Source organism: Gastrolobium bilobum, unplaced genomic scaffold, assembly GCF_033153095.1.
Source record: "Gastrolobium bilobum isolate Gb01-03AN ecotype WA unplaced genomic scaffold, APGP_CSIRO_Gbil_v1 utg8041, whole genome shotgun sequence".
In the NCBI taxonomy this organism is placed as follows: domain Eukaryota; kingdom Viridiplantae; phylum Streptophyta; class Magnoliopsida; order Fabales; family Fabaceae; genus Gastrolobium; species Gastrolobium bilobum.
In genome coordinates, this window is record NW_026897652.1 from 53,053 (window position 1) to 64,764 (window position 11,712).

Sequence of the window (11,712 nt, forward strand, 5' to 3'; positions counted from 1 at the left end):
TTTGTCATTTAACATGACACAACAAAATTTTCTATACACACAACATTTTGTGAGACCCATACTTTTTGAAGAAAAAAAAAAAGAAAAAAAAATTACGGCACGCAAAACGAATCTCTTTAAGATTACACGATTATTTTTTCTACAATATAACTCATATATATATATATGAACTTTTTTTTGAAAGCTAGGAATCTATTTTAGAAATTCTTTTTGTAATTGTGGAAAGTTATATATGTTTATGTATTAAATTTTGAGTTTTTATTTTTACTTCTTCTTTTTTTCATTTTACTTCACATTCTAATATAAAGATGTTTATTAAAAAATGAATTAATTTAAAAATGAATAATTAATTTATAAACGAACTAAACAAATCAAATTTAAACTTTTTTTAAACAAGTAAAGTTTAGGCTTTTAATTATGGGTTTTATAATTCTCATGTTGAAGGAGAATTGAAATCTCATGTTGTAGAGATAAAAAGCATGTGGGACACATGTGTTAGAAAAAATTATATGTAGAACTCATGTCAGCACGGAAATCGAAGGGTGTGTAGGAAAATTGTAATTCTCATATTAAATGAGAATTATAAAACCTTTTAATTATAGGCTTTGATTTTCCATGTTGTATAAGAATTATTTTTTTATGTTGTGACTCAACTAATGATGACTGTGAGTCCTACGTTTATTAAAAAGAAAAAAATTACACATAAATCAAAAATCGTAACATAAAAAAGTGTTTTGCCCGTTAATTATACTCGTTTGAATAAACAGAGTCAAGCTTGAATAATTTCTTTTTCTTCTTTTAATTTTTTTTCAACAAGTCAAACTTGAATTTCCAGTGCTCATCTTGATTGGACACGATTAAATCCTATTCATTGATCTAGAATTGAAACGGTTCCTATCAAGCACCGACACTTCAAAAATTCTGAAGTGTCGTGTCCGACACTCTCGGACACTCCGACACTCTCCGACACTCCAACACGTGTTATAGAAATTCAAAAAAAGGTTCAAAGGTTGCGTTGCGTTGAGATTTTAGTTTCAATTATTAGATTCGTTAAACTACGATTACCATTTTTTTGAATTTAATATAAATATTTGGGATATCTTATGTTTCTTTTCAAAATTTATGAATATTATAAGTTTAGATTCATTTTTTTTGTTAAATTATTAAATATTACATACAATATATATTACATAAATTAAAAATTTTATGTAATATCAAAACGTGTCTTAACGTGTCGAAATCTAACATTTTTTAGAATTAACGTGTCGGAATGTCGTGTTGTATCGTGTCACGTGTCTCGTGTCCGTATCGGTGCTACATAGAACGGTTCCCCCATACTTAATTATTAAATAAAATAAAATTAATGTGAATAATTTGATTTAAAAACCTAGATTACCTTAAAAAATACATCGAGTTATTCCATTTTAAAATTTGTATTTTATTATATTTATTTATAATGATTAAATAAATATGTGTAAAATCGATATTTGAACAATTAAATGAAATTGACTCAAATACAATACGATTTAAACGAGTTTCTACCTAATCGTCCCTAAATGACACCGCAACAGCATCCGCGGTATTGGCTCTTGTGGGGAGAAAAAACCAGAACTTGAACTCTTTCTGTCCCCTCCTCACTAGGTGGAATTTTTTCTTTTCTAAGACAATGAATGTACAAATTGTATAGTATTGTATTAGCCATTTTTGTAAGACCAAATAGCAATGAAACCTTGTCATTAATTTTCATTAAAACTAATGTGCCACGAAAAATTGTGCAACTATATATACGGGTTCGTCGTTTCTCCTTTCACTGCTGACGAGAAAAGTTGCAGCAAATTATTAACACTAGGATACGGGGTCGTATCCTGACTTAAAAAAAAAAAAACACATCAGAATTCGAACGCGTATCCTGATAAAAATAAGTGTTGCTGCATTTTTTCTCATCTCCAATGACAGAAGAAGTATATGACCCTATAAATATATAGAGAGACAGACACATAGAGAAGAACAAAGTATAAGAATAATAAAATGAATGCACTTAAGCTAATAAATATAAGACTTATATTTATGTAAGCAATATTATTAAACCGACTTCGACATTGATTCGGTAAGGGTACTGGGTCACTGGTCGAAAGGTTGACTTGGATATATATATATAAATATGAATATATAAATTTAATTATATTTTTTATATTTAAAATGATTTAAACAAGGTTCACTAAATAAATTCAAAAATTATCTAATTACACTTTTATAAATTCATGAAGCACAAATAAATAAAAATACACATTATTACTATGTCAATTTAAATTGCAACTCATAATCTCCATAAGCATACCTCTCAAACATTTTCAAAAGATCAGATGTTGTGAATTCATATTTTTCAAATTCATCTACATTAAAATAACATATGTCACATTCTCTTAATTTATTGTTCCGTAAATTATTATAGTATTGGAAGCTGAAATTTGAGGTAATTGTAGAATAGTATACACTACTAGCAAATAAAATTACAAAAAAATTTAAAATGAGTTATACATTTTTTTTTTAAAATGCATGACCCAACCGTGTCACCAATTTTGGAAGGGTTTTGACCGGGTTCGATGTATGGCTGGTCCGATAGTTGACTCAAATCGGTTTGATGATCGGTTCACTGAGTTTCAGGTCAATCCGGGTTTCACAACATTGTATGTAAGTTGATTCTTGCTCAATTTAAGAAAATGATTAACTTACACACAAATATAAAAATACTAAGTCTTGCACTCAATTTGAACCGTTAATCTTATTTTTATCTAATGGTTTGCTATGCAACACAGACACGCCATTTTGCAAAAAAAATGCGTGTTCGACACGTGTATGACACCGACACGTTCAGACACGCTCCAACACACGTTTGACATGCGGTTAATTTTTTCGGACATGTTGACTATCTCGACACGCGAGTCAGGGAAAGCGAGTCTGACTCGGTCAAAAGGCAAAAATGTAAGGTTTTGGAACGAGTCGAAGAAGAAGAAAAAGATTGATTCAAGGAGAGAGGTCAGAGCGAAATTGATGAGTTAGGGAAAGCGAGTTCCAATGGCGTTGTTGCCTATGAGGCCTTGAGCTTCAAGTTGGGGGAACCAGAACAAGTACGTGCAAGGCGAACATGTGGCAGCTGGCTGACCGGGTTGGCTCATTGTCGTCGCCAGCGAAGCCATTCATAGCTGGGTTCCACTACGCTCCGATGACCACTGGCTAGTGACTATAACGACAACAATGGAAGCAAAAATGCATGAGGAATAGCAGAGCTAGAAGATTATGGAAACCCCATGAGATATGAGAAAAAAGAGGAAAGGGCTAATAGAGAAAGTGGTGAAAAGAAAAAAAAATGAGATTTGAGTTTATCAAGTAGTGACTACTGAGCTGCAAAAGCTGCTTTCTATTTAATGGCCATCTTATTTATTAGATATTATCTTAAATGACAAATATTTTAAATTATATTGAATAATCAAAATATTTTATAAATAATATTATAAGTTCTATAATCAATACCTTTAACACACGCATGAGGAACATGTTTATAGATAAAATTATTCAAGATATTTATTGGTTGTATAATTTTTATAGATTATTATATGTATATTAAATGTAAATTATATTATATATATTAAAAATATTCTTTAATATCAAAACGTGTCATAATGTGTCAAAATTTAACATTTTTAGAATTAACGTGTCGTCGTGTCGTGTCTCGTGTCCCATGTCAGTATCGGTGCATCATAAATGGTTTGTACAAGTTAGATCAACTATTAACAATTAATAATGGATGTAAGATTTACATTAAATCTTAACTATTGATTCCACTTACATTCAACAACTTACACAAATGAGATTAGTGTTTATCCTTTTAATGGATATAAAATTGTGTCATTTTTTATTTTATTTTTTGGTACATAAATTGTGTCATTTTAATCAGAATTACAGTATTTTATGGTAAGAGAAACAGTTACACAATAGAAATTATGCTGAGAGAAAGTAGAATTTTTTTTAAATTTAAATAGTAAATAAAAAATAGTCATTTTAATTAAAATGACTATCGTTTAAAAGGATATATATATATATATACTTCTCTCATTCAATATGAAAGAAATTTTTTTCCAGCAATAACAAAAAATGTGGAGCCCACAAGCTAAAGAAAAATAAAAAAAGAAAAGAAAATGCAGACACATATTTCTATGTCTCGATGACATAAGATTATTATCTCCTACATTTATATACATATTGGTAAAATATTTGACACTAAATTATAACGGTTGATTTTTGTAATCTAACAATTTTTATTTATTGAGAATTAATAATTAATTAATAAAACCCAATAAATTATAATTATTAAATTCACGAAAATCAAAAGTTAAAGAATTTTTGTCAATCGATACTATCCATATATATATAGGATTTTATAATAGTTATGTTGTAGGAAAAGTGATTGTGTAATGTTATAGAGATTCGTTTTGCGTGCTGTAATTTTTTTTTTTTTTCAAAAAGTGTGGGTCCCACAAAATGTTGCTTGTGTAAAAAAATTTATATATATATAAATTTATATATATATATAAATTTATATAAATTTATATATATATAAATTTTTTTACACAAGCAACATTTTGTGGGACCCACTTTTTGAAAAAAAAAAATTACAGCACGCAAAACGAATCTCTATAACATTTTATATATATATATATATATATATATATATATATATATATATATATATTCATGACTTGTGTTATGGTGTAAGCACCTAATCATCCGCCCATGCCACCGCAACAGCACCCGCTGTATTGGCTATTGAGGAGAGAAAAAACCCGCGGTGCACATTAAGCCTCACAACATTTATCGTGCAAACAGTGACAAATAGTACACGTTTCTACCTTGCGGCACATGATAGTCGATTAATAAGTATAGAAAATACATTGTTTATTAGAAAATTTTCGAGAATAAATGTTCCAAGACGTAATGGTGACTTATGGTACATTTTACAGAGAGGAGCTGTTACACACCCTCTAGTGGACAGCGGACAAAGGTGGAACCGTGGAAAATTCATTTTCATGCTCAAATCCATGCCCAAGTCAATATTATGAGTTTCGTAGTTATTTGCAATGGCTATAATCACTTAAAAGTACACCAACATGATGCTCACAATTTGGTTTTCAGGCTGCAACCCCGATCTTTATATCTTCCTTGATAAGACTGGACCTCCCTTGTTATTTATTTCCTGCACATATTGAAATATTCACATGGTAATGCCGGTTTAGAAGACAGCAACGAAAGTCCATTAACGAGAAGAACAGTAATATCAATCTTATATGCAACAAGAATTGCTCAAGTCCAACTAAAATGGCCCAAGGTAAACCATCCCTATCACAGAGACGTACGGTATATCAATATGCTCTTTAACCAAAATCGTTATATGTAAATTACTAGGCTTCAATACATGTTTACACTTAACATGAGCGGATACTGGATAGCACGATTAGAAGTAATTAATTTAATTACAAATGGTTTATCATTACATAATTATTACGAAAATCTTTCAACCACTAGAATAATCTTTTAACTGTATGGGATTTTACATTTTCTAGGTTTTCAAGTGCCACAGTTGAATTAGCCGTATTTGAAGGCTTATGAAGTAAGTTGTGTCACCTTGCCTGGCTTCTTAATTTGACTCTTCACATGGAGAATTTTTTTCACAAGGCCAACAAAAATTGGCATATCATTGTTGAGAGTTAACTAAATTATCATATAATACTGACTTTTAATTTATTTAATGAGTGATAAAGATATGTAAAATTTTTATTAGCACTTGTATAAATTAGGTACATGAAAGAATTTCTCCTTCACATGATCACATCCCACTACATGCGAGTGAAAGTATAAACCCACAGCACGTTTTTTATCCCATTTTTTGAGGAAGGGAAAAGTTGGAGGATATGGTCATATGGTGTGTCTTTTTTATGGTTTTGCAATATGATAGTGAGTTATTTGCTTTCATTAACAATATATTTGCAACAGAAAAAGAAACGTCCATCACAAAATATATGGGATCCTCATTTACCTAATAAAAATATATGAAGTCACCTTCCAGCCGGCAACAAAACATTTATATTAACAACCTGAATACTGACTTCAGCGACTAAATTCCATCACCATACTCCTCTGATCACGCTAGACATTAATTCTATTTCATTTTCATGCATACAAATGATACTGAAATCTGGGAATCTTTATTTCTTCCTCAAACCAACCCATCCCCACTTCTCACCCTGTTATTCCGCAAGCTAATCTCATTATTCCTTTGTTTTATTTCACTAAATAAGCGACGTAATAAATTTGCAGTGATTTTCTCCCCAATCAATGAAATTTTAAATTTTAATTCATCCCTGCGATATTCTGTCCAATATTCATGATTCTCTTTACTCTCAAGTTTAGTTCACCACTGGAAACACAAATCTTCTACCACCTTACCGGTCTTTAAACGTAAGGGATGATTGATTTTAGCATTTCAAAGCTTAAATGAAAACTTTACCACTTCGAATTCCACCAAAGAAATTAAAATTCTGTTCAGGAGATAATCAGTCTAGGAAACATACCAAGGAAGTTTAAAAGTATCTTTCCACCATCCTTGTTTTGAGCAATTTGCAACAATTTTGTCCAACCGTACAATGATCTGATAAAATGTTGGTCTGACAACAGGTTCTGGATCCCAGCATTCCTCAATCAGCCTGCATACACCATGACAGTTAGACAGCTTTAAAATTAAAGTGAAGCTTGAAGAACTAATTTTTACTTTATAATCAACTAACTCTTTCAATTCCGGGGGATAAGTTTTTGTTTTGATCTTGAATGGTGGTCTTTTCCCTTCTAAGCACATCAGTTTCACAGCCTCCTCCGTGGACTTGGGATGGAATGGGTGTATACCCTCTATCATCTGGGTCCATAAAAGAGATGTTAAAAAACAAAAAATTGTTGAATTTCAACCAATAGGCAACTAATATATGAAGAACTGTGTGATAAATTCAGAAAATCTAAATGCCCCCGAAATCAAAATCACAGTGAAGAGGTATGAACAGTCAAAGCATTTAGAAGAGCTACAACGTTTATTCCTGAAACTAGAAATGCGTCAGTAATCTTAAGGAACTACAATATTATGGGCTTAGTTCCAACTAGTAAGGTTACTAAATTGAACTGTCAGCAAAACAACACATAAAACATACGAACAAATGTCAAGAAAATGCTATCGTCAAATTCCCCATCCTGCCTCCTAGCTTAAAAATTATAGCTAAATAGCCGGGGTGCAACTTTTTCCACTTAAGTGCACTAGCCTAAGTTTCTTAGTTCGATGAGATTAACAATATTACAGATGAAAATAGGTACCTCATATACAACTAGACCAAAAGAATATGCATCCACACTTCTATCGAATACTTCATCTTTGTAAATCTCTGGTGCCACGTACAAGCCTACAATGAATACAGCCAAATCATTAATTGAACCATGAAAGATATTTTTAGCAGCTCTAATCTCCAAATATTTTTTATTAGTCAAACATAAACAATAATACTATATCATTTAATTTTTCCTAAAATGTTTGTCATTTTCTTTACTTTTTCTTTCAAAATGATAGTCCCTCCTTCACGCAAGTCTTAAAATTTAATTATAAGCTGTCGGATTACCCATGACACCTTCAATCAACTCAACTATATCTTCAAAAATAATCAGTACTAGTTCAAATAAAACTTAGTCCAATAGGCAAACCTAAATGTCAGCCATATCCCAAAGTCAAGAAAGTTGAGAGAAAAGGGTTTAAACCTCAAAACAGCATGATCCTATGCAACAACATCAAATGGAGGTAAAGTACGTGCACGGTCAAAACCTCCATATCCCAAATGATGGACCATCCTACAAAATTTCACTCTCCCCTCTTCCCACCCCCTTTAAGCCATCTCCCAGCCATTTTTGACCTAGAATTCGAAATAGATATTGAGCTTGAAACGTAATAAGAGCTAATTTACAAAAATTTCCTGTACTGTCTGTTTTATCATTTTTCATGGCCTAACCCAAGGTCCCAAGCTAAGGGCAGCTAATAAAAAGTGTCATATACAATCTCTACGTGTATAATTAATTCAAAAAGAAAATTCCTATTGCATTCACAAATCTTATATGTTCAACCAGTTATAATTAAACTGAATCTTAATGCAAGAAAATAGGTTACTAATGAATAAAAACAGGGATTTTGGAAGGAGATAAAATCCAAATTAAAAAAAATGGAAATACTCAAAAACTTACTTGAAAGGTCGATGTTAGACTCCGGCTGTACCAGCTGTGCTTCATCAGGTGAGATTTGAAACAATCTCACATTGCCAAATCCAGCTACCTTCAGTTGGCCTCCATTATCCAGCAAAATATTTCTGGCACCTTACCAAAATTTCATATATTAAAGGAACAGTAATCCCATATTCCAAATGAAAAAAATCTAATTCAAAATGCACTCATACTTAAACATCAGATTGTATTAAGTGGTCTTACTTTGGCTTTAAATCACAGTGGATAATTGGATCTGGTTTGCATTCATGAAGATAATTCATGCCCCTGCTAACAATAAATTATCAAGATATATCTTATATAAACTATGCCCAAAAAATTTATTATCATTCAGTGGATTCTAAACTTAGCAAGCTAAGAAAATGATCAAAGACACCTCTTGGAAATCAATGACCAGTATAAGAGATAATAAAAATAAGAAAAGAACATGAAATGTTTTTCCAAAGATCGGTTCACAAAGATTTCGTACAGCATAGCTCCTTAAAATTGTTACTTGCCTGGCAATATCAAGAGCAAACCGTAGAACTTTTGATGGGGACAAACGCCCTTTCTTGTGAAGATAGCTTGCTAGGTCACCCTGAGAATCAACATTCAAATGAGCAATGAAAAGCGCGTTAGATAAAAGACACTTACAGGGCAATACTGTATTTCCTAACAGGGTTTTGCTATGCTACTTCCACTAAATTTTCTGTACCCTCTCTCTCTCCACACACACACACACAGACACACATTTGCAAAGATAGAGAGAGACGGAGAATAAGGATACCTTAGTATGGTACTCTCTAACAATCATCATAGGTATATTTTGGGTGACAGCTCCAACAAACTGGACCACATTAGGATGTCGTACCCTTTCTAGTAACGTGAGCTCTTGTTTGAAAGCATTTCTGAGTGAATTATAGAAATGGTCAAAATTTAGTGCCAAGGTTGAGTAATAAACTATAGAAACAAACAGCAATTCAGACCATCTATTTAACCAGAAATCAAAGTGTAAAGTAGTAAGTGATATGAAGAGAAGCATATCATACAGACACTCAAACAAGTTTGATTGCTTAGGTGTATACATACATGGCATCAGGATCTGAATAACTATCCTTATCAAGTATCTTCACTGAAACCTTTGTGCCATTCCATTTGGCTACTTGATATGTTCCCTGCAAAGAGATTGATCAAACAAGAGTAAAGAAAAACAGTAATTTTAACATGTATTATTATTTAGCTTAATTATGTGAGATGTTTATAGATCCATGAACTCAGTTCCAACAAGTATCAGCAACTTTTATTATACACATAACATCAGCACATTAGGCACTACCCATTACCACTTTACCAGTATTCACTTGAAACAAACCCAAACAACAAAAATTAACAGGAAAAACGAAAGATTAAAAATATAATCCAGATGGATGCCGAAGAGAACCCAGTGCATTGCTCACAGAATATGGCAAAGCAAAATTTCAACCCTCGGTGGTAAACACCCTAAGCCAAGTTATTGGTCATGCAGATTACATTACTAAAGCAAAATTTCACAGCCCATTATCGCAGTTGACCGATCTGAAAGCAAAAATGCTCCCTCAGAGTCAGAATAGTTATCTTAGTTGCAAGCATCAATATGCATTTATGTAAACAGAAACCATGCACCAGTGGAATCCAAATTGTATGATATGCCCGAAAAGTCATAACTATTGAATCATCACATCCAACAATGTAAGTTAACAAAATCTAACACTCCCACCCGCCAAAGAAAAAACAAACAAGAAATAGAAGCATACCTTTGAAATACCATCACTCTTCCGAACCTGTAGCTCTAATGGATTGAGTTCATATTCTGGAACTTCACGAGGATTTGCAACAGTCATTGGAGTCTTCCTGGTTTTCTAACCACGTCAAAGATCACTCATAAATAACACTGTATACAATTCAACATATATATTAATAGATACATAACATGCAAAGAATGGTACAATACCGGCACTTTTGCTCCACGGGCCTTCAACATGTAATAAACTTCCGTATTTCCATAATGCTTAGCATCAGCCGCCGCCTGCATATCCATATATCACGCATTAAGATGCCATTCAAACAAATTTTTTGAAAAATTGAATCATTTTTTAAATTATAAAAAAAGAAAATTGACTTCAAATTTTCTACGCACATCAAAACATAATATCGAGCAAAAAGAGTAAGTAGTAAATGGATTCTAAAAATTAAAAGAGAGAGAGAAAAAGAATTCTAGAGCTATTTTTTTTTTTTTTATAAACCACGTGCATCGTGCGGGAGACAATTGTATTCGTGGCATATTTAGAATTAACATTTTAAACTTCTTCCAAAAATAATAATCAAAGAATCAAATACATGCTTTCAGTTACTATTCTGGAGCGAATTTTAAATAATATGACGAGAGATTTCAGAGGAATAATTGAGGAAGATGAAATTACCGTACTGCCCCAACGATCACGTGCATCGAGATTAGCCTTGCGGCTGAGCAAGAGCGTGGCGACGTCGACATGACCCTCGCAGGCGGCGATGTGGAGGGCTGTGCGGCCGTCGAGGTCGATGCTATTGACGTCAATGCCTTCATTGAGCAAATCCTCCACTCCCTTAACGTCTCCCCTGCACGCCATGAACAGCAGCTGCATCGTGGAGTCAAGGTTCTCCGGCACCGTGAGCTCAGCCTCGTCCTCGACGGGGCTCCGTCGGATCGGGTCGAGAGAAGACTGTCGGCCGAAGCTGAAACGGAGGTTGTTCCGCCGCGGATCCAGCGAGGCCTGGCGCGTGAACTGACGACTCAGGGTCCGCCGTAAAGACCCCGCCGAGAATTGCCGCGAGATGCCGCGCTTCAATTGCGCGGCAATGCTTTCCATGGTGTTGTGATCGTAACAGAAAATAAACAAAATATTCAAAGGAGTATAAGGGAGGGGCCTCTACATGTTGGAAACAGCTTATGGTTATTGCAAACGAAAAAAATTAACGAATCTGAGTTTTTCCTTTTTTTTTAACTTTTTTCTGATAATGAAGAAGGGAATGAAAATAATAGAATTTTTTATTTTTATTCTATTTTTGTTGAATTGATCGAAGCGGAACGCGAGAATTCAGGGAGTCTTTTTATTTTCCACACGTTTTGCGGGTAAAAAGCGGTTGATCTCTCTCTCTCTCTTTCTTTTTCTGTTTCGATCTGTTCTGAATTGTGATAACTGACACCTTGTGCTTTGCCACAATTAGATGATGTGTTGAGCTTGACTTTGTTGACCATCGACATTAGCACGGGCATTTTATTTCTGCGATTAATATTTTATTATAAAAAATAAGATTTTAATGTTTGTAAAGAAAATATAGATAAGATATTTATATTTG

General features: G+C 32.9%; 1 protein-coding gene across 1 annotated transcript; it reads right to left on the reverse strand.

Moving 5' to 3' along the window:
- Positions 1–4,889: 4,889 nt before the first annotated feature.
- Positions 4,890–11,511, reverse strand: LOC133308992 (integrin-linked protein kinase 1-like). Its single transcript, XM_061509728.1, has 12 exons — positions 10,797–11,511; positions 10,328–10,402; positions 10,131–10,235; positions 9,427–9,512; positions 9,125–9,245; positions 8,856–8,935; positions 8,563–8,625; positions 8,323–8,444; positions 7,411–7,496; positions 6,840–6,964; positions 6,627–6,758; positions 4,890–5,251 (listed from the first exon to the last, which is right to left on the reverse strand). Exons 1-12 carry the CDS (start codon positions 11,220–11,222, stop codon positions 5,245–5,247), a joined length of 1,428 nt encoding a protein of 475 aa, XP_061365712.1. The 5' UTR covers positions 11,223–11,511; the 3' UTR covers positions 4,890–5,244.
- Between the last annotated feature and the right edge of the window lie 201 nt (positions 11,512–11,712).